Source organism: Scomber japonicus, chromosome 7 (assembly GCF_027409825.1).
Source record: "Scomber japonicus isolate fScoJap1 chromosome 7, fScoJap1.pri, whole genome shotgun sequence".
In the NCBI taxonomy this organism is placed as follows: Eukaryota; Metazoa; Chordata; class Actinopteri; order Scombriformes; family Scombridae; genus Scomber; species Scomber japonicus.
In genome coordinates this window covers 1,248,988-1,276,722 of record NC_070584.1, presented here as the reverse complement: position 1 = coordinate 1,276,722, position 27,735 = coordinate 1,248,988, and the positions used below count along the sequence as shown (strand labels likewise).

Below are 27,735 nucleotides of genomic sequence, written 5' to 3'. Positions count from 1 at the left end.
TCAGTCCAGCAGTTCCTGTTTGATTCTTATAAGGGTGGGGGGCTGCCAGCTGTCTCGGCCCTCCCTTCGTAGAATGTATTCACTAAACTGAGAAGAGTCCACGCCTCCACCGCATGAGCCTGTGATCCAGAATCCTCTCTGCTGTAACCGTTCCAACACCTGCACACACACACACACACACCCACACACACACGCACACAAAACAACAACAACACAAGAGTGAAGCATGAGAAGAAGCCATGGAGCGAGACGTTAACTTTCATACTGTGTAGAATCTGAAAATCTGTGACTTGAGCATCCTTCAGTGGTAGAAGCAAAAAAAACAAAACACTGCGGCAGAAATGCAGCACGTTAAAGAATAAGTAATATTAATATTAAACATTATTGGTGTTGTCAGCAGTTCTTAACAAAAGACCAAACAGGAGGAAACAGTGGGTATGTTGGGAACTATTTTCAGCAGCGGGTGAATACATATTTGGTATTGTAGTGTGTATTTTTGGCAGGGAGGACAGTGTCTGTGTGAGAGAGACTGAATCACAATAAACTGCAGTGTGTGTGTGTATGTTTATGGTAATGAAGGAATATGTCACTCATTGCAACAGAGTGACTCACATTTAAACGTAATTAATAATATATTGATGTAAAGCTGCTCAAAATAAAGCTGAGACTTTTAATTTGGTGGTTTATTTTAAGTTGGACAAAGCCTGAAGAACAAAAACTGTTCATCTGTCCAACAGACTGGATTGTCCCAGACTTTGATACATACACACACATAATACATGTTAGTGGATCAGTTCATAACAGGAAGAACATCACCAGACTTTTCTTTTAAAAAGGTGAATGCCAGTACAGTCCGCCAATAAAGATATGACTCATTCAAAAACTCCAAAACAAGTTTTCAAATGAGCATAATGTCTATATAGGCACAGCTGTTCCCTCCAATGACGGCAGGAACAAGCATCCATTATGGTGGCTGTAATTCAAATAAGCCTGCTGGAAGCAACGTTTCAGAACTACTGGCACGTCTCTTAGAGGAAACCGCTCTTCCAAGAGCTCAGCAATTACTTTGGTGAGAACATTTTTGTCAAAACTGATGAATTTTGGATTACATTAGGATATAAAGAGCTACAAAGTTGGTGTAGAAGTAGTGCAGAATTGCTCTGAATGCTGTTTTTTCTTCAGGCTATGTTTACATTTACATAAATGTGGTTCTGGTGTCTGTAGGAGCTTTCTATCTGATGAAGGTCTGAGGACTGAAACATCTATAACATGAGTACGTGTTGCATAGTAGTGTGTTGGATTTCTTTTGGATTACATTAAAATAAATCACTGTTGAGCAATTTCAGACAGGAAAAAGCATTTCCCAGCATTCCTAAGAAAAATATAGTTCTATTTTCTTTCTTTATATTATGTTTTTGGGCATTTTTGACTTTATTGGAGGGTTGCTGATGAAGAGGCTGACAGGAAACAAGGGGAGAGAAAAATGGCAATGACATGCAACAAAATTCCCTTGCCTGACTTGAATAGAGGGATGTTGCAGATATATGTGGAATACACTGGAACCACACAGCTACCTGAGCACTACATGATATTTTATTTTCAACATGAGTTTGTGTAAAAACACAGAATGAAACAGCTTTACTGTACCTGGTGTAATCACTACATCTCTTTAAAAGAAGAAACACAAAATAAAATGAAGTGCTTTTGATTGTTACATAAAGAATAATGATCAATCATTTCATTACATAAACATGTGATATAATGATCTAGTCTGCAGTGTTTTTGTGTGTGTTTAAGTAGAAATGTGTTACTAACAATAGCCCAGCCAGGGGCCAAGGGGCCCAGGGGCCAAGGGGCTCAGGGGCCCAGGGTCACTCATCTTTTACTGTAGGCAAAATTCATGTGACGCTCAGCCTCTTTGGCCTAAAACATAAACTACTTCAGAAGTAGTCCATTAGTTTTCTCTCCCTCGCCTCCCACTGCAGAGCACATGGTGACATTATCTCAGCTGGCCCTCAGGAGTCTTCTGTTCCTCTATACTACATCTCTGACTGACTGAGATTCCCCCTGAGACACAGAGACATCCCATAATAAAATGTGACAGCCATCAATTTATCTCCATTGTAGCATGTTATTTGTTTGACTGTCATCATTTGTAGTACATTCCCACAGTTTAGTCCTGTCGCTAAAGTCTGAGTCACTTCCTTTTCCTCTTGATGGAGCAGTTCTTTAGACGTGCATGAAGCAGAACTTCACCTGAAAATGTATTTAAATGCTGAAATGTTGTCAGTTGACATGAATTCAATATTTACTGATGCAAATCATTTGTTATTGAGTTTAATAAGCATATAGTAAAATTAGTTTTTCTGTTCATTTCACTCCTCTGATGTCTGTCAAGCAGAAAGAATACTTCCATTTGCTTTATACACGATTCAGGAAATACCATTACAAAGCAAGCATGTTGTGTCTCCTACTGTAATTGAAACGAGTAAAATAAGAGCAGAATTCTGTGAATCTGTTACTACAGCACATTGATCGCAAATGAACTGTCAACAAGTTCAACATGCTGTAAAACACAAAAAGATGCTAAAACGATACTAGAAAAAAGTCTGCTGAATGACAGACTGCTGAAGAAAAGCTTTGGACCGTCGCTGAGGATGACACAGAGCTGCAGCACAACTGCTACGCATCCACTGCCAGGGAACATCCAGAGAACATCCAGAGAACATCCAGAGAACATCCAGAGAACATCCAGGGTTAGTTGGCTGCAGATGAGCTGCACTCTCATCGAAACGCACTTGAGGAGATTGTTTATGTTGGATTTTTGAATGCTATTTCTTCATTATTGGTAGTTCCAACAAAATCAGTAAGAAGAACTTCCTGCACAGATCCTGTTATGTTAACCTGCTGTGCTTAAAACCAATGACAATTAATCTATTACATTGGATAAAAAAAAATGTCCACTATGCTTTTTGTCAACTCCTCAGGATCCATTTCAATGACTGCAGTGTAAGTGGATGCATGAATAAACTACATGATTTTAAAAAGCTTTTATCAACTTGAATCACCAGAATACTGTAAAAATAGATATTTTTATGTTTTCGTATATTACATTTTAATAATATCTGCACTTTAGACCTGTGGTACGCATGTGTCTGATCCCAACCCCCGAAATTAAACAGTTGGGTATTTTTCACCTGTTTCATCTAAATTTACAGGTCGACCATCACCTATAGGCATCCAAATCCAGGTAGGACTCTGCTTCGATGCTTTACCATGAGTGCTTTAAAAACCCTGCTGTTGAGTTTAAAAAGGAGCGTATTATGCTTTTTCTGGTTTTCTGTTATTTATAGCCTGTTATGATGTCAGATGCTAAACATGGTAGGAGTTCCAAAAGTTGAGGTGGACGTATGTAGAAATGCTTCCTGCAAGTCCAAAAACAGGGCTTCAACCTGCCCTGAATGCTTCATTGTGCATTCCCACAAATGACTGACATTCCATTGCCTTGGTTGCTAAGGTAGTTGCTAAGGTTTTTTAAGAGGTTGTTGCGTTTTCTACTGTTGTATTTCGGATGGGATGTACAGTATTTAAAGACCGTGTAAAGTGAATTCAGACATTTTCTTTTAAACACAATAAATAGGTCATAAATGTATTTCTAAAAAAAGTGTAAAAAGCATTTCAACCATTTAGATTTGAATTGTGGAGCTAGGCTTCACTAACTGTGTTTCAACATTTCTGTGTTCAGGATTTAGTGGGTGGGTCTAAAAATGAGCATAAACCCGCTCCTGCTGCTGTAGAGGTATAAATACATTCAGCACACTACTACTACTACTACAGTCTACAGTTAGCCAGTTAGCCGAGTTAGCTGCCGAGCTACCAGCAAAAAGCTCTCAGACATCGTGTCCATGTTTCTGGTAGAGGTGGTGACTTTGGTGACACTGGGTAGGGGGCGGGGTTTCAGAGAACTCGGCAGGCACTCCCACAGCGTTTTGGAGCAGAGAAAGAGTCTGATTTTTACACAACTTTGAAGCCTAATTTCATATATTTGTGATTTTTTTTAATCATTCAAATTTGGCAGGGTGGTTAACAACACACTTTTCTGTGGTATGTCAAACTCAGAACACATATTTATTCTTACTTTACACAGACTTTAAGAAGTTGAAATTTCGAGCAAAGAACGAGAAATAGTAGTGAAATCTTGCCACTATAATGTGTTTCATGGTTTGCTGACGTAACCTTCCGGAAGTTGACCAATAAGAATAGAGTGAGCTCATGGGATGGGTGGCCTTAAAGAGACAGGAGCTAAGAATGCCTGTTAAGAGACAGAAGCAGAACTGAGGGCCAGTATAAGATAAATAGACCTGTAAATGTGAATTATATATGTCCCCTTTCAGAAGAAACCCTGTATGTGTGTTGTACCTGTACAGAGTTGAGGTGGCAGTAGCTGTTGAGCGGGAAGCAGATGACGTGTGTGGAGTTGTGGTTCCAGCTGGCGTTTAGAGAATTGCACATGCTGTCTATGATCTCGGGGAAAACCTCCTCGATGACGGCGGGGAGGGCGCTCACGCTGATCCTCTCGCCCAGCTCTGGAGCCACGTGAACCACGACACACTCGCTCTCCCTGCACACGCGCCTACGTTCTCGCTCACTCCTCCAGTGCTCCAGCTCGGCCTGCAGAGGAGCCAGCTGAAAGAAAGTGGCCTCCTCATACAGCAGGGAGTACTCCTGCAAAACACACAGTGCACACACACACAAAGAAAAGCTCAGAGACACGCACACATGACAGAAGCTCGTAAAAATATAGAGGTACATGCAGAGTTACCCATAGATGCATAGAAACACTACAGCACATACACATACATTTGTTCGGTTATGTATTCAACATTTTCGTAATTCGAGGGTACACATGACTAAACTATGCCAAGTCATTACAGAATCTGCACTCTGCATCCCCATGACAACAGTATTGGACAAAGTATGTCTGGCAGTGTGAGCAACACAGCAATATAGCAATTCACTTTAAATATCTTGTTTTCTGTACTAGCTTTTCAGGGATTGGTGTGTTTAAAATATGTGTATGTATACATATATATATATATGTATACAAACCACAGGATTGTCTTACAGTGGTATGAGAAATTTTGGGGAAAGTTCAAGGGAAACATGTTGAGGAAAGATCTGTTTTCCCCAAGGCTGAGTAAGTTCCCAAGGTGTTATTGTTACCTACATACTTTTCCCAGCCAACATGTCCATGTGGGGCCCTAAATTTGGGGTGCAAATATGGGTCCCAAGCGGGTTTGTCAGCAGTTTCCATGGTGGCCTCACCTGTGTTTGCCCATATGGGCTTCAAGTGGGTTCTGACTGGGTTTCAGGTGGGACCCAAATGGGTGAGACCCATGTAGGCCCCATATGTTTGCACATACAGTATATGGTCTAATCAGAATGGACCTTAAATGGGACCCATTTAGCCAGCCCACATGGGCTTCACATGTGGGGCCCATGTTTCTGAAACAATATGAGGCCCTTACAATTTGCCCTGTTTATGCCTATGCCCACTAAGCCCACTTACATCCCTTATGGGGCTCATACAGTCAGCCCACGTAGGCTTCACATGTGGGGCCCGTGTTACTGAAACCATGTGGGACCTGTAAAATTTGCCCATTTCAAGCCAATGCCCACTGAGTATCCACGTAGTCCGCATTTAATCCATGTGGGGCCCACATGGACATGCTGGCTGGTGTGTTTGTGCCCAAAACAAATAATACATCTCCCATCAATCAGTAAATGTTCCACTGAGATAGAAATAACTGATAATGATGTTCAAAACAGCTGAGATACTAAACTCGAGGTAGCAGCTGAGTGAATACACAGTTAGAGCTTCTATGATTCATTTTTCATCCCTAGTGGTTCTGTGTAAAAGGCTGAGGCAATATATTTGGCTTCATGCAAGAACATTTCTGTATTTTTATCCTAAAACTCTCTTACTTTTCTCTGTGAGGTTTGCTGGTGTAAATGTTTCAGATTCAACTCAAATTTAACAAACTCTCTTGACTGCCCGACCTTGGTGTAAATCGTTCATTTCAGCCTGATGAATGTGGCCAGTTCATCAGGAGGTCCATGTTTGTGAGATGTGAGCATGAGCATAATCAACACCTCTAAAATGTCCATATTAGGGAGCCAAAATATATATATTTTTTTTGTACTATCTTTTTATTGAAGATAATGCAGAGACCATCATATAAGAAAAGACAAACATTTTCTTTTACAGAACACAAGTGAACACAAATTTCCCATCCCCCCACCCCTAACCAAACAAAAACCTGAGTAGTGTAAGATACATATAAATAGAAGTTACAGTGTTTTTAGGAAAACAAATTGTACAAGTGTTTAAACAGAGAGAAAAATAAAAAATAGAATGGAGGTCATGTAGAAATAAAAGAAAAAAGAAATAAAGGAAATAAAATAAAAGGGGAGTAGATGAGGAGGCTGCACTAGACAAGCGTTGTCATGTATATATATATATATATCATCCCACAAAAACCATAATAGTCATGGTGTCATGGACTGTCAGGGAGGGTTTTTAGTTCGTTAATGAAAGAAATTACTGGATCCCAGGTGGTGTAGAACAGATTTTTTGACCCTCTAAGAGTGTGTTTTATCTTTTCCAGACTTAAGTAAAGCATAATGTCACTCAACCATAAGGAGATGCTGGGCGGTTTGGAGGACTTCCAGAGTAACAAAATCCTTCTGCGAGCAAGAAGGGTGGCAAATGCAATAATGTCTTTATGTCTGGTCAAAATCTGCTCTTCCATTGGTACCGTACCGAAGACGGCAGTGTAAGCGTTGGGTTGCAAGTTTAGAGATAGTGCCTGTGAAAGAATACTGAATATTGCCGACCAGTACTCTGAGAGAGAGGGGCACGACCAGAACATGTGTGTTAATGTTGCTTCAGCCGCCCAACATCTAATACAGGTCTCATCAACATCAGAATAAAATTTGGCCAGTCTAGACTTGGAGAGGTGGGTACGGTGTAATACCTTGAACTGAATAACACCCAGCCTTGCACATGAGGTTGTACTGTTAACTCTCTTTAAGGCTTCGGTCCAGGTCTCCTCAGGTATAACCTCCCCAAATTCTCTCTCCCATTTCTCTTTAATTTTATTGAGAGGAGTTACTTTGATAGATGAAATGTTAGAGTAAATTCTTGAAATAAAACCTTTTGGGTTGGAGGGGATTTGGAAGATGTCATCTATGGCAGTAGGTTGAGGAGCATTGGGGAAGTTAGAGTCTATATTTTGTATAAAATGTCTGGCCTGGAAGTATCTGAAATGACTGGAGACAGGAAGGTTGAATTTTCAAGAGAGATGGTCAAAAGTAGAGAAAATACCCTCACTGTAAAAATCTTTGAATGTGGAGAGGCCAAGTCTTTTCCACAGGGCAAAGGTATTGTCAAGTCTGGACGGAACAAAAAGATGGTTATTGCAGATTGGAGCCAGATGAGAGAAGTCAGATAAATTGAAATGGTTTCGAAATTGTGACCAAATTCGTAGAGTGTTGGTAACAACAGCGTTGGAGGTGTAGAGAGAGGCTGAGAGAGGTAAACTCGACATGACCAGGGCAGGGAGCGAAGTCGAGATGCATGACTCATTTTCAATATCACACCATGACATCTCTGGTGAGCGAAGCCAGTTTCAAAGTTTTCGTTGTACAATTTAGAGAAAGTCTGTGTAACATTGATTCCTAAATATCTGAAGCCAGATTTGGAGAGGCGAAATGGGAGGTCTTCTTGCGAGATTGCTAGGGCCAAGTCGTTCACTGGAAAGCACTCACTTTTTGTAAGGTTAGTCTTATAACCCGAAAAGACACCAAAATTTTGCAATAATTGGACTATGTGAGGGACACACTGCAGCGGCTCAGACACATACAAAAGTAAGTCGTCAGCATATAAAGCCAGCTTGTGCTCCCTCCCCCATCTTGAGATCACTCTTATGTCCAAGGAGGATTTTAACATGATTGACAGAGGCTCGATTGCGAGTGCAAACAAGAGCGGACTTAGAGGGCACCCCTGGCGTGTCCCTCTTGATAGTGAGAAAAATTTGGATCGCTTGCCATTCGTGACCACTGAAGCCTTTGGAGAAGCGTACATGAGCTTAATCCAGGCAATAAAAGTGGGTCCAAAACCAAACGCCTGCAAACATTCAAATAAATAAACCCACTCCACTCTATCGAAGGCTTTCTCCGCATCCAGGGAGATAACCACTTCTGGTACCTCCCCGGATGAAGGAGAATATATGACGTTGAAGAGGTTTCGGATGTTAGAGAACGAGTGACGACCAGACATGAAACCTGTTTCATCTTGATGTCAGAGTTTAACAACGAGATGGGCCGGTATGATCCACATTGTGTTCTGTCCTTTCCCGGTTTTGGTATAAGGGTTATGGAAGCTTCAGTTAGCGTCTGTGGCAGGGCCCCGGATCCAAACGAGTCACTAAACATGTTTAAAATGAGTGGTGTTAATTTGGCTGCAAATTTTTTGTAGAATTCAATCGGATATTAGGGATGTCCCGATCCGATATTGATATCGGAAATCAGTCCGATATCAGCCAAAAAAGTGAATATCGGATTTTATCGGACTGAATCTAAAAACTCCGATATAAACGCTCCGATATAAGCTGTCCATTTACCGCTCCAGCACTTCTATAATAATAGGTGACTCTGGTTTGATCACACTCCAACACAGTAGGTAGCGGTAATGCCCCTTAATTAACGTTGGTGCCGGCCGCGGAAGAAGAGCGTCTCTGATCCAGCATGCACAGCCCACGTGATCACAACAACGACAACGTGTGTGCCTGCAGCAAGGTGTAGTGATGTCGGCTGTGTGGAAGTATTTTACTGTAAACTCGGACAAAGACGTTGCAGCTAAATGCAACATTTGTCAGGCGCAAGTGTCCCGTGGAGGGACAGAACCGGAAAGGTTCAATACAACCAACCTCATCGCACATTTGAAAAAACACCACAAAAAAGAACATGAGGATTTTCGCGTGAAAAAAAAAATCTCCACATTATGCTCGGACTGCAGAAAGTGGAGGAGGAGGAGGAGTAGTAAGGGTAGTCAGCACTGACTGATTATTATTTGTTTTATGCTCTTGTTATTAGAGTGATATGTTTATTGTGTTTACACTCTATTCTTCAGTGAAGACTAAGAGTAATTACTACATTGTTTTGGGCACAGTCAGTCAGTGAAACTGGAGCTGTGTGAACTCTTAACTTAGAGCAGTTGGACAGTGGACAATATTGTGTTGTTGTTGTTGTTTTTGTCCCTGCCCACAGTTGTTTCCAACATATGCTGACAGTAAAAAAAATAACTGGAGTGAACTTGAATTGTTTGCACTTTAAAATTTAATTTATTCTATTCAATTGTATAATGATGTTGGTAACCAGTGGTTATTTTGCACTTTAAATATAACATTTTGTTTTTATTGGATTTGTTGAGGTAATACTCTTATGTTGAAGGTTAAAATTTATGTAACCAATTGGTTAATAATAAATGGGTCAGTTTTTCCTATACCTACTGTTGCTGACTATTGTTTTCTGTTATATCACTACAACATCAGTAACAGTAACAGTAACATCACTTTATCAAGCCTTTTCTAACATTCCACACAACAAAATAAGGAATAAATATATGTATGATTCGTGCCTATATCGTATCGTATTGATATCGGTATCGGCCAATACTCAAGGCTACAATATCGGTATCGTATCGGAAGTGAAAAAGTCATATCGGGACATCCCTATCGGATATCCATCGGGGCCCGGGGCCCTGCCACTTTGCATAGCAGAGATTGCATTACAAATTTCTGTTAGGCTAAGGGGCAGATCTAGTTCTGCTTTGTGTGCAGAATTAATGACAGGGGCCTTTAAGTTTGAAAAGAAATTGCGCATATTGGTGTCGTCAGTGGGTGCTTCCGATGTGTAAAGTTTTGAATAAAAAGCTTTAAAGGTGTCGTTAATTTCAAGGGGGTCTGTAGTGAGTTCCCCATTTTCTTTGCATATTTGCGATATTTGTTGGTCGGCAGACTTACGTTTTAGTTGATGCGCTAGCAGTCTGCTAGCCTTATCGCCATGCTCATGGAGAAAGCCTCGTGATTTCAGTAATGTACGTTCCGTTCTTTCAGATGATAATAATTCATATCTGGCTTGAAGATCTAGCTTGCTTTTGTAGAGTTCCGGAGTGGGAGTGGCAGAGTATTGACTGTCTATTTCCGCTATGGCGCTGAGAAGTCGTTCTTGTTCTAGCCTCCGAGCTTTATTCAACCTAGATGTGTAGGCAATGATATCCCCCCTTATTACTACTTTGAAAGTTTGCCAGAGCAAGGATGGTGATACATCATCCTTTCTGTTGGTGTCTAGAAAATTATCAATGGCTGTTGAGATCATTTGGCAGAAGGCATCATCTGTCAGTAGTGCAGAGTCGAGTCTCCAAGGGGCCCGGTCAGAGATATTAAATGGAAAGGAGAGGTCTAATATAACCGGAGCATGGTCAGACTCAACTATGGTAGAATATTCTATGTTTTTAACTAAGTGAAGTAGTGCGTTGTCTATGAAAAGATAGTCAATTCTGCTATAAGAGTGGTGGACAGGCGAAAAAAAGGAGAAAACTCTACTTTGAGGGAAAAGAAAGCGCCAAGGGTCCGAACATCCAATTTGGTGCATAAAAGATGACAATATTCTAGCCATTTTGGAGGGGGTCTTTGATTTGGGGCTGGAACGGTCTAAAGAGGGGTTAATTGTGCAATTCAGGTCTCCACCAAAAATTAAGCTGTGCGAATTAACGTCAGGTATGGAAGAGGTTACTTTTTCCATAAAATTCTCATCATCCCAGTTAGGTGCATATACGTTAACTAATATGACCGGTCTATGGTAGAGAGATCCAGAAACGATGACAAAGCGGCCGTGTGGATCAGATACAATATTTGTAGCAGTAAAGAGCGTTTTTTTATGAATCAAGATTGCTGTGCCCCGGGACCTCAAATCAAAGCCCGAGTGAAAACTTGACCAACCCACGATTTTTTTAATCTGAATTGATCGCGAATCATTAAATGCGTTTCTAGCAAAAAAGCAATTTCACATTTTAAAAATTTAAGGTGCGTGCATATTCTAGCCCGCTTTACCGGCCCATTTAACCCCTTAACATTCCACGATATGAATCTTACATTTTCCCCTGTAGTACCATGGTTACTGTCCTGTGTCTTACTCATAGTATGAGATTTATCAATATCAACTTGGGAGAGATCTGACCCGCTGCATCACAGTCCCACATACACTCCCAAAAGAATATAAAAAGGTACCTCCAGTCATGAATATGCAGTGAAATAGTAAAAACACACTTGTAGAAGTAGATTTGAGATTTAAAAAAAGAACACTTACTCAGTAAACCCATAACCCCAGCAGAACCCCCAGTAATCCAAAACAGTGTTAGAACAAGATAAAACAAGAAGTAACCTGTGCCTATGTTTCTGCTGGAAACGAAGAAAGCGTATGATGAACGGTCTGGCTGGTTTCCCCTCATCCGGTCTCCGGGCAAGTGAACGGTGAGCCCTCTCCAGTTCAGGCGGCTCGGTGAATAGCTCGGGGCCCGTACATTCAACCAGCAGCTCGGAGATGAACTTGACCAGGTCCTTTCCGTTCTCGCTCCCCTCCGAGATGTTCACCATCCTCAAATTGGATCTACGTGACCTGTTTTCCATGTCGTCTACGCGGTCCAACAGTTCTTGGTTCTGTGTTTGGAGGGATTTAATTGTGGTCTCAACTGAAGTCAGTCGTTCAAAATTTTCTCCAGCAAGTTCTTCCGTGGCTGTTAAACGGGTCTGGAAGGCGCTGACCGTCTCCTGGAGGACATCCATGGTTGTCTGGAGTGGTTTTAGTGACTCTTGTATCAGCTCCGAAAGATCATCCTTCAGACCGGCTCTCTGTTTCGACAGTTCGGCCACCAGTTGCGACATGGAGATGGTGTCGGTGGAGTCGCCCCGGGCAGGTGAGCTAGCATCATTGCTCTTGGAGGTAGCCGCATTACCTGCCATAGCCAAAAGTTTGCTAGCTATGGAAGTGCTACCTCGCGTCGCTGCTGGGGTTTGTGCGCCACCAACGTTGCTCTTCTTATGTTTAGAGTTGCTCATCGTGGTACCAAACGCTCCGAAGTGACTTAACAATGCGCTAAGATAGTTTGTTAGGAGAAAGTCCGATGTTTAAATAAAAAAAATCAGCAAAAGTGATCGGGAGACCTGAAGCTCACGTCCGCTCGCTTACATGGTCAACCGGAAGCCCCAGGGAGCCAAAATAATTTGATAATATTAATACAATAATGTAGGGCAGCACTGTAGTGTGATAGAAATCAAGAGAGAATGCTTTGATTTGGAGTTACATGCTGAAAAAAATGTCCATGAAAAAAAAAAAAGTGGTCCATGACTTATATGACAGGTGGATATTAGAGGAGAGAATATTATAGTCTACAGTAGGCAATGTTATGCTGTCAGCTGCAACACAACATGATACTGGACAGAGACCAGCAGGGAAAAACAGAGGCAGAAGTTGGAATGAACAAAGTTTTCAACACCTTCTGAAAGGTTGAAGTTGATGCACCAAAATATGCCAATACAAATCATAAAATCTAAAAGAAATCGATTAGGTTGGCTGCTGTGCCATTGACACATCTCACTCACTCGTTTTAGTATAATGGGCGCCAAAATGTCAACCAGCCCAACGAGACATCTCCCTGTGCTCCCAATGACCAGTCAGGTGGTTTAAAGTTCTTGCGTTAAGCCCATTAACTGCAGTCATTTTTATGTTTAATTCAAAACAACAAAGAACAGCAGATGCCCCTTCCTCATTACCACCACTAGGGTGTCCTTATGAAAGGCCCCTCAACCCCTAGCTAATACTGCAACTGTGTGACTGTAAACAAGGCTCAGTGAAGTGTAACAGTATACTTAAATGATTCGTAAGTGTCCCTGGACTGTTGTAATCTCTCCTCTCACAAACATTCTTGGTCATTGATCTGTTTATGGCTCTCCCTGTGGTTTGGGACTGTTCAGACACACTGCAGTGATATACTGTGGTAGTACCTGATCAAAGCTCTAGACAGACACTCACTTTGAAGTCATCTGGGATGAGGAGTTTGGAGGTCCGGAGGAAGTTGAGTATGTAGCGGAACATGGGGCCATCTCGATCGATGAAGTAGTGCTGCTTTAGACTGTCCAACACGATGGGCTCCGTTCCATCGAACAGACGACCGATCCTGAAACAGACATGAAGACAGAAATACCAAGCAAGTGTTGGTGCAGCTGCTGGCCACAGATGTCCTAAAATATGCTGCAGCAGCTGAAGGTTCAGTCACACCTGCAACTGCTGACAGCTGAAAAGTAGAAGGAGGTGGACTAAATAAAGACCCAGGATTAAAAGGATGTTCAGCCAGGGTTGGGTGGACGGTATAATTCCAACAGAGGACTTTGCCAAAGGAGACCAATGTTTCCAAATGTTGCATTTCCAACCATGAGCCTGGACAGTTTTTAAAAGAATGAAACTCTGATGGTCCTCTATCCTTAATCCTGTTAACCCTTTATCGGGCACTCATTAAAATACTTGGAAATTCACAATTGAAACCCTAGAGAGTTATTGGAGGATACTACATGATACTACATTTTTTTTACTTTTGTGACTTTATTCGAAATTTATAATTTTTATGTTGCAAATTAAAGACTGTGTAAAGTGAATTCAGACATTTTCTTCTAAACACATGAAAGGTTGAATATGGAGAATGAGCAGAACACCGCCATCTAGTGTCTCGAGATCGTAGTCGCAACAACCAAAAATAATTCCAGCAGTCGGGTTGCCAGGTTCGTTCCCGAGTGTGTCAATCGATCAGCCTGCGCCATGTCAAGTGATGAATCATACAGGGTAACGACTAATTTCGACCAATTAATTTTACAACAGTATTTAACGTTAGCCAGTCTTCAACTGGAAGTCTTTCTTTGAGTGGTGTGTAATCGATTAGCTAGCTAGCTGCCAACTCAAAATGATTGCTTGTTTCTGTAGCCTGATCGGCGTGAGCAGACCAGTCAGTAAAAAGATAACCCACAATGCATTTCGTTCCTACCCAAGCTGAAATCAGCAGGCTGAAGCGGATATTATTTTAGCTCTAACTCTGTAAATATACCACTTTATCCACATGTCTAACCTTTTTAGGTGAGAAAGTAGCCCTTTAGATCCACAATGTGACGCTAATTTGTCCAAATAACATCTGCTCAAAGTTTTGTTCCTGCGAATTCGGAGCCACTCAAGTTAGCCGTAGCGAGTAACGCACTTCCGGTCATTTTCACAAAATAAAACACCCGTTGCCTTTTATTATTAAGAAAACCATAACGATAGAGTTGGTGCTTTTATTTTGAAAACAGGAAGCGAACATACCCTCGCTGTAACTAACTTGAAACCACCGAGGTACATTACATTGTAACGGCAGTGGGAGTAGCAGTTAAACCTCCAAAGTCCCCCAATTAAGAGACCTTGAGACTCTCCGCAGAAAAAGGCATAAAACACTGCCCTAATTATGTAGCAATACAGTCATACTGCACATCAGATTAAATAGGAGAAACTCCGCTACAAGCACATAAGTCATTTTTACACACACCAAACACAACTCAAACACCAAGCATATTAATGATCAAATATCAAAATCCGAATAGCGTCAGAAAGTCAACCCACTCTCCACATTTCCATTGCTACCGTTTTGATACTTCATGGTACACAAACAAATAGCATCTCATATGAAAGCTAAGACCCTGGCCATTATTAAAAACTCAGTGAACCAGCAGCCAAAGAATACAAAGGTAAACAACCACTTATTTACAGCGACTAACAGATATTCTGTCTTACCTTCGAAGTTTTGTGATGAAAAGTTGTACTTGAGAGCAAAAAACGCTGATTTTAGTAAGTCCAACACGGCTCTGTTTGTTTACAACTCCATTTCACCCAGTGCCAGCCTACAGTAGCTGCACCGGAACAACAGACAACCCTGGCAACCCGCAATTCTGGCCGCTAATTGGCTGGTACAGTGTACACAGAATGTCATTGGGGAACCTGTCAAAAAAAATTTTTATTATTAATTCAGACTAAATTTTTTTTTTATGGAAAAGCAATACTTTCATTCTGTACCCCTCAAAACACCCCATGGGTGTATTATTTAAAAAAAATATATATAGCTTTTAATAAATATTCTACATATTCAAATGTATTTCTAAAAACTGTGTAAAAGCATTTCAACCATTTAGATTTGAATTGTGGAGCTAGGATTCACAAACTGTTTCAAGATTTCTGTGTTCAGGATTTAGTGGGCGGGTCTGAAAATCACCGCCACGAAACCCACCCCTGCTGCTGTAGAGGTATAAATACATTCAGCACACACTACTACTACTACTACAGTCTACAGTTAGCCAGTTAGCTGAGTTAGCCGCCGAGTTATCCGCCAAGCTAGCAGCTGAGCTAGCTGCCAAGTTAGCCACTGAGCTAGCCGCCGAGCTAGCAGCTGAGTTAGCAGCAGAAAGCTCTCCAACCTAGCGTCCATGTTTCTGGTAGTGACTTTGATTGACAGGTTACACTTGGTAGGGGGCGGGGTTTCAGTGAACTCGGCGGGCACTCTCACAGTGTTTGGGGGCAGAGAAAAAGGCTGAGTTTTACACAACTTTTTAATCATTCAAATTTGGCAGGGTGGTTAACAATACACTTCTGTGGTATGTCAAACTCAAAACACATATTTATTCTTACTTTACACGGGCTTTAAGGTAAATGAAGTTACCATATGGTTGTAACACATTAACTTCGACAGCCCTAGTCTATATATAAAAAATCCACATGGTTCTACAGCCTCACAGAGAGGCATAGGGAGGCTATTTTGGATGTTTATGGAAGTTACCAAATACAGTCCCTCGCCCATTGTCATGTCATGAAACATCATTATATTTTAACAATGATGAGCAGTAGCAGTTTTGGAAAGCTCAGATAAATTATGTCGTCTTGCAATTTACTGCTGGTATGGGCACCAGATTACAAAAATACTTGATCTCAACATGGTGCATTAGTTAAATTAGGCACTATAATGCTCTTTGTCATATCAGACCAAGTAAGACTATAGTCACAGAAATCACTGAGGGTGCTGAACTGAGCAGTGGTGTGATTTATTACTATTTAAAAATGTGTTATTTCTTCTTTCTTTTTTAATAAGCTGCTGTCAGAGTCAAGTACAGATTAGTATGAGGCAGAATGAGAAACATTGCATGTGAAAAGCTTTTAAGTGGTTAAAGTTAATGGTCCCGCAGCACTTACTGGACTTAATGAGGACAGTTACACAATCAGTTTAACATGGCAGACATGCCGAATGCCATTTGGCAGCTTTAAAGTGCTCTGACAATCACCTCTACTACATTTCAGTGTTCAAAGCAACATGTGTGCACCAACAGTCACCCAAATAGGCCACATAGTCACTTATTAAAACACCATCATCAGGAGCAAAGGTAAAAATGACTTCATGGGTCAAGAGAAGCAGTGAGTCATGAGGACATCTATGTATGAAAATAATTTATCAATATTATTTGAAAGCATTTTCACTTTACTTTTAGTGCCTTAAACATTTTGCACAGTACTGTATGTGCCTATAAAGATCTGTATTTCCAAAGAATTTTAAGGGAGGAAATCCTTCAAAATGGATCAGATAGCTTGAAAGCAATCTCTAAATTTTCACCTGAGTTGAAAAAACACTTTGAAGGCATACGTTGAGGGACAGTTTTCTTATTATCTGGTCAGTTTTTAGGTATTTTTATCCATTCAATACTTTATCCACTAACTGCTCCTTTTAAATCCTCTTGAATTGTGGAGATAATCCATTACAAACCAGTGTATGTGTTTATATATGAATATGTTATAATCCACCAATGAAACATTAAAGGATAAGGTCACAATTTTTGGCCACAAACCAAACAAAAATTAAGCCATTACTGCAGCACCAGAATAACCTGAAAACTAATTTTTGAATATTTTAAATTAAATGTAAATTAAAGAGAAAGTCATGCATCACTTATAACGTACTTAATTTGCATAGTAAGACGTTGTTTTTTTGCCTTTTCTCAGGCTACTGAGCACTTTCACTTTAAGTGAGTTGTTTAGTGTGTTAATCAGAGTTAATCAGTGCTATCTGAAGAGAATGTTTTTTTGTTTTTTTTAGTGGGCGAGTTTCTCTCACCGTGATTCAGGATACTTGGTGAGCGTGGCCAGGCTGCTGGTGTACATGTGTCCTCCTACATCGATGTGGACAGGTGCATTGGTTTTGGTGAGCTGGGCGGGGGTGGGGATGCCGGCCGAGCTCAGCGGAGACGCAGAAGATACAGAGACCAGCTGCTGACTCATCATGCTGCTGCTGCTGCTGCTTCCACTACTGTCCTGGGACACCAAACACACACACACACACACACACACACACACACACACAGTGGTCATACCAAGATCAAAGTAGAAGTTCAGTGGTAAAAGTAGCAGTGATGTTGACAGAAGGTAATTAGGCATTTAGATGTCCAATAAATATCATCCTGTAAGAACTTTCACTTATTTTCAACCTGCAGAGATGTTTGATGCATAGAGCAGTGTCATAGCTGACCACATCATCCCACACCTGCTAGATATGGGATGATATGACTGTGGGGGCTGATGAGTGGTGCACAAAGTTTTAAACATAGGCTTACACCAACGTGGTTGAGATTCTAAGTTCAGTTTTTTAAAAAACTCCTATATTTTAGTATCTTTCAGGTCGTTGTTACTGTTTTACTCCCTGACACTTGAATGTTTCTGATACATTGAAACATACATCTTACTTTTACACCTTATTTTCCCAAGAGTATGTTTCAAATCAGAATGACTGGGTAAAGCTTAAATATTACTGTGATATTCATAAAAGTATATAGAGATTTACTTCCACAAGTAATGTGGAAACTTGAAGCCTCCAGTGGATTGACTTTACAGTTAAGGAGGAGACCTCTTGTGTCCAGCAGTGAAACTTTTGAAATGATATATATATATATATTTTTTGATTTTTTGATTTTTACCTGAGACAGAAGGAGATAAGGATTAGATGCCAATGGGTAATATAACAAGCTTTTAAAATACAACACATTGTTAAAGATGAAACCAGTGGTTTCTTACAAAAAGCAGTATGTAGTCAGCTCACATTTCAGATGTCTGGTGGAGTTGTTAACAGCTCCACCAAATAGTGATTTTTCCCTCTAAATTTCTCACGTTTTCATTTCAATAAATTTTCAAATGATCCAATATTTCAAATATCAATATTATCAAAGATTAGAGAAAAAGTCCAAAAGCTGAAAACACATTTGTGGATCAGAACTTAATTTTTTCTTCTTTCCTCTCCCATTAATCATCTCAGCAGCCCTCACATTTATCTGCTGACCCCTTGGAGGGGCCCCACCCCTAGGTTGGGAACCACTGGACTGAACTAGCTAACTTTATATGTAGTGTAAACTAGCTAACTGTATATAAAGTAGTATAAACTAGCTAACTGTATATAAAGTAGTATAAACTAGCTAACTGTATATAAAGTAGTGTAAACTAGCTAACTGTATATAAAGTAGTATAAACTAGCTAACTTTATATAAAGTAGTGTAAACTAGCTAACTGTATATAAAGTAGTATAAACTAGCTAACTGTATATAAAGTAGTATAAACTAGCTAACTGTATATAAAGTAGTGTAAACTAGCTAACTGTATATAAAGTAGTGTAAACTAGCTAACTGTATATAAAGTAGTGTAAACTAGCTAACTGTATATAAAGTAGTATAAACTAGCTAACTGTATATAAAGTAGTATAAACTAGCTAACTTTATATAAAGTAGTGTAAACTAGCTAACTGTATATAAAGTAGTATAAACTAGCTAACTGTATATAAAGTAGTATAAACTAGCTAACTGTATATAAAGTAGTGTAAACTAGCTAACTGTATATAAAGTAGTGTAAACTAGCTAACTGTATATAAAGTAGTGTAAACTAGCTAACTGTATATAAAGTAGTATAAACTAACTAACTAACTGTAGCTGGATGCTTCACTATTAATAATCTAATGATGTCATATATAATAATATATCACTACTTTTACTGTAATACTGCATACTACATCACTCATAATACTGCAGTACTTTTACTGTAATACTGTATACTACATCACTCATAATACTGCAGTACTTTTACTGTAATACTGCATACTACATCACTCATAATACTGTAGTACTTTCACTGTAATACTGCATACTACATCACTCATAATACTTCAGTACTTTTACTGTAATACTGCTTACTACATAACACATAATACTGCAGTACTTTTACTGTAATACTGCATACTACATCACTCATAATACTGCAATACTTTTACTGTAATACTGCATACTACATCCTCATAATACTGCAGTACTTTTACTGTAATACTGCATACTACATCACTCATAATACTGCAGTACTTTTACTGTAATAGGCTACTGCATACTACATCACTCATAATACTGCAGTACTTTTACTGTAATACTGCTTACTACATAACACATCATACTGAAGTACTTTTACTGTAATACTGCATACTACATCACTCATAATACTGCAGTAGCCTACTTTTACTGTAATACTGCATACTACATCACTCATAATACTGCAGTAGCCTACTTTTACTGTAATACTGCATACTACATCACTCATAATACTGCAGTACTTTTACTGTAATACTGCATACTACATAACACATAATACTGCAGTACTTTTACTGTAATACTGCATACTACATCACTCATAATACTGCAGTACTTTTACTGTAATACTGCATACTACATCACTCATAATACTGTAGTACTTTTACTGTAATACTGCATACTACATCACTCATAATACTGCAGTACTTTTACTGTAATACTGCTTACTACATAACACATAATACTGCAGTACTTTTACTGTAATACTGCATACTACATCACTCATACTTATGTACTTTTACTGACTGCATTTGTTCACTTTTTTATGAGCCAGCAAACATCAGACAGCACTTAATATGCTTGAAAACATTTGAGGCCCTGAAGTTGATCAAAAGTTCTATATGTGTCAGGCCTCGGGGGGGATTGTCCCCGTCTGTCAGGTACGTGACTCCGAGGCTACCATCCCTCTGACATGCTGTCATGTGGCTGCCAGGCTTTACCCACAAGGTGAAGTTTTGGAGAAGTGCTGATGATTTAGAATCGTAGCTGTCATGGCAGCCTCAGGAATGGCAGATGATGCCAGAAGCCTGGCAGGAAGTACAGAAACACAAGGACAGTCTGTCAGGCACATACATATGACTTTGCTCTGCCAGAGTACCAGCTATCCCAGATTGCCTTGTAGGCTACTTAACAATGCCAGGTGCCTGGCGTGAAGCAACGCATTAAGCTCAGAAAGAGGCAGTTGGCAGCTCTGTAGGAGGCCAGTGCCTGACAAGCCGGGAACAAAGGTCCCCTGGGCTCTCACTCAGCAGCTCTCCTCCACCCTCTACACTCTTCTGCTGTTTGCTTTCTTCCTGCTCCAAACTGCTCTTGTCAAACCTTTTAGTAGTTTTCTTTTCTGTTGAATAATAAACGAGTCTCATGAGAGGTAATATCAATTCTGTGAGCTGATAGTGAAAAGTCTGAAAACAAGTGAGAATTGCTCTAGACTATACTCTGAACTCTGTATCAGTTTTCACTCTCCTCCTCTCTGGTCAGTTCTTTACCTGAGAAAAATATACATGTTTAGTTTCTAAATGCTCCATTATGTCCACTAGCTGTGTGTCTGCTGTTTGGTGCTGAGAAGGTAGTGTGTACAGTGGCTTTATTAGAGCTTTTTCATGGTAAACAGCTGCCTGCTGCTGCTGGAACGCAGACTGAAAGCAGTGAGAGTGAACAAAAACAGTGAGGACCCTTAACTGAGTATAAATGTGGCATCAACACATCCTGCTGCTATGCAGAGTGAAGCCAAAATATCAGGTTTACAGGAACTGCCATGTTGCCGTTTGAGCTATCGTCCCGCCCCCTTCCACTTGACTGGCGGCTTTTCTGTCGCTGAGAGCCATGTGACCCCAGGAACTGTGACACTGACAGAAAAGTGAAACAACCGAAACCATGAATGTATTAAGAGAGCTGATGCGGCGCCACCTCTCTGCCTCACTGACCATTTTTCATTTGCAGTGAAGAAAAATCCCCTGTGGCCCAAAACAGCATTTCCCAATAGAGTCATTATTAAAAAGGAGGGATACAAATGTGAATGCACCAAAAGTAGGAACCCAACAATAAAAGTGAGGATGTACATATGTTTCCATTCTCACTTCAAACATGCATTCATACGGACAATAATGTGCCACATCGTAACCACACAAATACAACCCAAAAAAAAAAGAAGTCAGAAATAAAGCCCAATGAAAGCTTTCCAGCTGCTTTTCTGACTGCTTCCTGTAGAATACAGTGTGTGTTCTAGAGAGCACTACACACCTGACTGCATTTACACATTAAAAAACAACATATAACCAATAAAAATGTGATTACACTTCAAAAGATCATGTGCTGCCTGTTAGTACAGAGTTGTTCCACCCAATTCACCTACCACCATATCACATTTTCAGAAACGTTGGCCAAAACCCAATAAGATTTATGAAGGTCTTTTAACTTATTAGGATTTTTCATATTTTATTTCCTCCCTAAACCGGTCAGCCTCCCTAAAGCAGCATAAACATTGGTACGGAAGTGTTAAACATTGTTATAAAAGATGGAAGCAGTGAGATGATTAAACAGAGACACATAATCCATTCACACCAACCAATATCTCAACTTAGATGTGCAACATGTTGTCGGTGAGGAGGAGGAGGAGGAGGAGGAGGAGGGTGGACTAACCTGGTCTCCTATGTATCACACTTCATTTCCTCATAATGATAATGAATAAGATAAGATAGCTTTGTCACCATCCAGTCACCATCTGCTCCTCAGTCCGTCTCTCTCTCATCTCCAGCCTCCTGCTCACTTCTCCCAGACCATGTTCCCCTTCTTCAACTCCCAGACCTGACATCTTCAAGCTGTCCACCAGATCACTCTCATCTGCACACCTCTCCAACTCCACACTCACTAATTCTCTACACCTGCTGCACAGGCTTTTTAGCCATCTTGATCCAATCTGGACACTCCTGTGGTTTGAACCTTTTTGCCTGTTTATCATCTGTCTTGCCAGTTGCCACTTTGAACTTTGGACTAGCTCCTGTTGCGACCTCTAAGCTTTAGGTTGTTCTTTTACTTCTCATTTCTCCTGCCTGTCTCTTGAGTCTGCATTTGGTCCTGCACCTTTCTATCCCGTCTCCATTCATGACAGTATGAACAGGCCAGATATAGACTGCAGACGTTCCAGGCCTGCTTGCCTTTTTCCTGACATGATTTTGGAGTTACATGGGATATAAATGAAGAACCAAGCCTGCTGTGTCCTGGTAAAAAAGGACCCTTAGTTTAACAGATTTTCTTCAGATAGAAATGCAATTGTTCTTCCCAAGTCCATCATACCAGCTTCCCAAGTTTCCCTGGAGTCTCCCAGCACTTCCCTGGAGCACCCTTTCCCCCCAGTCTGCAAGTGTTGTGCCTGCCAGCCACCATGATGTCCAGAGGTCTCACCCTTTGAAGGGACTCACCTTGCTGTACAGAGAAGTTTTGAAAATGAGACATGGTCCCCAGCTCCAGCTTGGTGGAAAAAGGGGTATGAGCAGGTAAGCACCTCAGAGTATCTGCTACTCTGCACCTCTACTGAGAACCGAGGTCTGTCCCTACTGACCTGCAACAATCTCTTGTTTCTGTTGGGTCATAGTAAACCAGGCTCCTGAGCTGCAGCAGTCTCCTGTGATTGTGCTTCAGCCTCATGTTTCCCTGGCTCCTCAGGCTGACCTGCTGACCTCCACAAAGACCTTCTACAGTCAGCCAACCTCCTCCTTCTACAGTCAGCCATCTCCACACACTTTTCATCAGAGCTTCAGCAGTTGTCTGCCTCTGCTGTGGTACTACCAGACCTCCATTTGACAGTCCCTGCTGATGCCCAGCCGGACTTCATGTTGGCCGACCCACAAACCTGTCCTGCATCAATCCCCTCTTCCCTGTGTTTTCCTCAGTCTATCAGCTTCTTTTCCATTCCCATTTCATCTCCTCCCCCCCTCACTTGAGTTTCTCCACCTGCATCTCATCTCCTCATTACCTAGTCCTAGTGGATCCTTTTGTTCTGTGTTGTTCACTTTTGTTCTGTCCAGTTCAGTTTTGCTTTGCTCCCGAGGCTAAATGAAGTTATTCTTCAGTTCCTGCTGCTCCTGTGTCCTGTGTTTGGTTTCATCTCCTGTTACTCTCTTAACAAGCTTTTGTTTCCCCTGAAGAGAAATTTTGTTTTGGACCATGAGACCACACAGACTGCTTATGATTAACAACTCACACCATCTAAACAACAGCAATCAAATGAGGTACAAGGTAAATAATGTACTAAATAAATAAAAATGCAAAGATGTAGAGAAAGAGCAGTAGCAGAGAGAGTGCTCACATCATGGTGACAATGTTTTATCACTTTGGTGCTATACTGTACATTTGTATAGACAGTATATTTTAAGTTTGCATCTCATTTCTTTTTCCTTTCTCTCTCCTTAAAAAAAATGTCAGTATTTATTTCATGCTCTAATTGGAACTTGAGTTCAAAAATGCCAAATTTCACTGCCTTCAGCGTTGCCACCTACTGTGTTACTATCAATAAAAAAGCCCTTGAATATCTCTTGCTCTTAAATGAGACTAAAACAAGAAGAAATTCAATAAATAACAAAACACAAGATCTAAAATGGATATGATTTAAAAACCTGTATAGTACATTCATATATATGTCTATGCTGTTCAAAAGTCTAATGGAGGTGGGGATGAATAAAGGGTTAGGGTTAGGGTTAACTCTAGCCAACAGGTACAAGGAGTGGATGATGAGGATCAAGACAACATTTGGGTATTATAACAATGAATGATACTGAAGCTGCACATGGATAAAGACAGCACATCTGTTTACATTCACTGTTTGTTGTTTGTTGTGTAATATTTCAGTTGGATGTAAAAGAATTCACTGCTGAAACATGACGTGTACACAGTGAGTGTACAGAGACTGAACGGAGGTTCAATAATCACAAAACAAGCAGACAAACTGTAAAGCTGGACTCAATGGTTCATATCTGATACATACACAGTCAGATTAGTGTGTGTGTCTGTGTGTGTGTGTATATAGAAGAACAAGCACTCTTTACCCTGGGCCATTACCATAGTGCATGGTGGGTAAATTCATCAGCAGGTATAGTTACCCATGGCAACAGAAAGACAAGTCCCAGTGAGAAATCATTGCTGCTTGTTCTGCTCTTCAGTGTCTGCTGGGAATCTATATGACATATTTTAATGATTATTGCATCACAGGATTGTTTGGTCTATATATTTCTACAACTCAAAGATCTTACTATTGTGCTTGTTAGCATTCATACAGTTGTCCAATTGACAGTTACAGCACATAGGGTCATTAGTAGCCTAATGTTAGATAACCTCTCGTTCACCTCTCAGATCTCTGATGTGTTGAGTGCTTCAAGGAGTTCTGCTGTAGGGCTCATTGACAGCTGCAGAAATAACTCAACCAATCAGAGTTCTGCAGGTGGGATAAATAATGAGGATGCCTTTCTGCACCACTGCCAGAAAAATGTCAGAAAAACATGTGTCAGGACATAGCTGCTGGAGATTATTATCAGTCGACTAGGAGAAACCATTAGAGTGGAAAAGAGACCGGGCCCATAAATGATTCTTTTTACACTATAAAATGTCCCACTCACTACAAATCTCTCTACAGACATTTTAGGCATCCCTATCAAATATGTTTGTTTACGCTGTGTTCATGTAAAGAAATAATAATTGGTTGATGATATTGATGTCAGATATTCATTTGCATCTGCTTAAACATCCAATATTGGTCAAGTTATAGAAACACACACATATCTGCATATATGAAGAAAAAAAAGAACAGCTCCAGCAGCTGCTACTGAAAAAGCACTTCAACAGCTGCAACATTAAAGTGACATAATGTATATCATGTTAAAATGGGCCACTTTGCAAAATGACTACTTTTATTCTTGGTACTTTAAATGTACTTTGATGCTAGTACATTTTTGATCAATGACTTTTACTTGTAACAGAATATTCCCAACATGGCACTAAAAACATACTCACCTTTCTGAAAACTAATTATTAAATCTATATTTTGGTTTACATGTGAAAATATATCTTTACTATTTTTATATTAACACATACAAGTGAACATTGTGGAGGCTGAGATAGCAAAGGAAAGTGTTTCTGAGTCAATAATAGATTTTTACTTCATAAAAAGGCTTTTATTCAGTTACTTCTTTAGGTGGTGTGAGTGTGTGTGTGTGTGTGTGTGTGTGTGTGTGTGTGTGTGTGTGGACATCATTACCAAATGAATGACCACATTAACTGTGAAAGTGATGCAATTATTGTATTATTATTGTTGTTGTTGTTGTATTCATCATGACTATTACATGTATCATGACTACTACTATAGTTATGTTTAATAATTGGGATGATGAATGGGAATGTTTTTGTTTTGTTTTTTCTTTTCTCTCGCTTTTCTTTCATTCCTTCATTTTTCTTTGACTGGTGCATGTCTTTACATTTTTGTCTGAGAATGTTTAACAAAAAAAATCCCCTTGTAGCCTGCGGCGCATTTTACGCACGAGTTCCACACACTGCCAGGCTATAATCTAGCTATAAATCCAGACAGGATGACATAGAGGTCAGTGTGTTACCTGTGTGGGAGCGCTGACTGGAGACCGGACGGCTGGCTGTGTATGAATATGGGACTCCTGTGCTCTCGCGTGCAGCGGCTCGCTCTCCTTCTGTTCCACAGGAGACTCTGCGCGTGTCCCGGGGCGCACGCACAGCTTCTTGTAGAGTGGAGCCCCCGGGTGTTCCTCTGCACTCACTCTCCTCACAGCTGTTGTCGTAGTTGATGTGTTTATGGTTGTTGTTGCTGCTGATGCTGCTGATGTTGCTCTCTGCGGCTTCACGTCCTCGTCATCTGTGACCCGGCGCAGGTAAGGGATCACGAGCTGGAGGTGGGATTGCGCGTGACCGTTGACCGTTTCCGAGGCAACGTAGAGCGTCGTCGTCTGCTTGGAGCCAGTGGCGCCCACGATGCTGTTGAGCGTTGCTATGGAGACGGCGCCGATGCAGTGGTTGGTGTAGGTCTTGGAGAGCTTGGCGGCACGCGACAACATCTGCATCCTCGTGCCCAACAGGTTCTTACCTATGGCTTTGTTCTCGTACCACGTCACGTCGCTCGCGCAGCAGTGGTCCCGGGGCCGCTGGAAGAACGCCCTGCAAAGCGGGTTCCGTTTAGAAACGTACCGGACGAAGCTGGCGTACGGACACAGCTCCGTGCCGGTCTCGTACATCCTCGGCAGGGTGTCCTCGTCTGAGTCGGGACGCTTCTTGGTCCAGGCGGCGGAGCGGGACTTGTGATAAGGTCCAAGAGCTTTAAAATACACGAACTTTCTCCCGTCCTCATCCACAGCTAGACCGAACGAGTCCTCCTCTAACTCCCGCTGGTTCTCTCGGCCCCTGGTGCAGAAATACATGCAGGTCTCGAACCAGACTTTGTTGAGCAGTCCAAACGGAGTGTCAGTGTTGAACACTGAGGACTCGTACAGTTTCCTCAGGTCCGAGCGCGTGATGGCTTGTTTCTGCACCACTGGACCCGCACCCTGTTCCTCCAGCCTCCGTATGACCGCAGCCAGGGTCAGGTTGGCGCTGCGCAGCTCTGGGTCCTTGGTGAGATCCAAGGTGCGGCAGTAGGGCGGCTCGTTCAGGTACCGGTTCAGTGAGCTCCGGATGCTGATGAGGGATGACTTACTGTACAACTGGCCACTTTTGGAGCGCGCCTCCGCGTAAAAGGAGCGCAGCACCGCGCAGAGCGCCTCCTTGTCCAGAGTTTCAAAGTCTGGACTTTGGGCTTTCTCACTGAGGTACTCCCTGAAGATTCTCACTGCGTAACGGGTGGCCAGACGGGTGTTCTCGCTCAGTCTGTTCCGCTCTGAGGGCTGAAGGTCTCCCTCCAGGTGAGAGTCCAGCCCAGCGGGGATGCTGCTGCTGAAGGGGTCCGCATCCCCTTCCTCTTCTCCTCGGTCCATACTCCGCATAACGACCGCTGGTGTCTCCGCGGCGGAACCGCTGTGGTCCAGCACTGTGCTCCCTGACTCCCACTCCTGCTCCACACCATCTTTATCGGACTCCTCGTCCTCTTCCTCTCCGGTGATTTGGACCTCCTGGATCTCGTCCTCATCTTCCTCCTCCTCCTCTTCATCCCTGCTCCTCTCGGGGCAGCTCATCTGCTCCTGCTCCGTATCTCCGCTGGCAGGCATTCTCGCCATATTGCGGTCTGTGAAGCAGTCCTCCGGCAGCGCGCATGCGCTATATTGGACCGCAGCGCTGAAAGCCTTTTGTGTTTTAGTGACCTTCAGCCGTGCACGCACTTTTTTTAAGGTACAGGGAGCGAGCGCAGCGGGAGGGAGAATTTGGAAGCGCGCTCCCTGTC

The 27,735-nt window shown here is 41.5% G+C and overlaps 1 protein-coding gene across 1 annotated transcript; it reads right to left on the bottom strand.

Annotated features, from left to right (window-relative positions):
* On the bottom strand, positions 1-27,571 carry LOC128361731 (uncharacterized). Its single transcript, XM_053322279.1, has 6 exons — positions 25,949-27,571; positions 22,644-22,817; positions 17,291-17,487; positions 13,153-13,297; positions 4,420-4,725; positions 1-159 (listed from the first exon to the last, which is right to left on the bottom strand). Exons 1-6 carry the CDS (start codon positions 27,569-27,571, stop codon positions 1-3), a joined length of 2,604 nt encoding a protein of 867 aa, XP_053178254.1.
* Between the last annotated feature and the right edge of the window lie 164 nt (positions 27,572-27,735).

What these genes read in the sequence shown, in the direction of transcription:
- LOC128361731 (XM_053322279.1), bottom strand. Translation starts at nt 27,571, where the DNA reads ATGGCGAGAATGCCTGCCAGCGGAGATACGGAGCAGGAGCAGATGAGC. An exon ending in CAGTCAGCGCTCCCACACAG is followed by an intron (nt 22,818 to 25,948) that starts GTAACACACTGA and finishes TTTTCCACCAAG; the next exon opens with CTGGAGCTGGGGACCATGTC. An exon ending in CAGGGAAACTTGGGAAGCTG is followed by an intron (nt 17,488 to 22,643) that starts GTATGATGGACT and finishes TTGGTGTCCCAG; the next exon opens with GACAGTAGTGGAAGCAGCAG.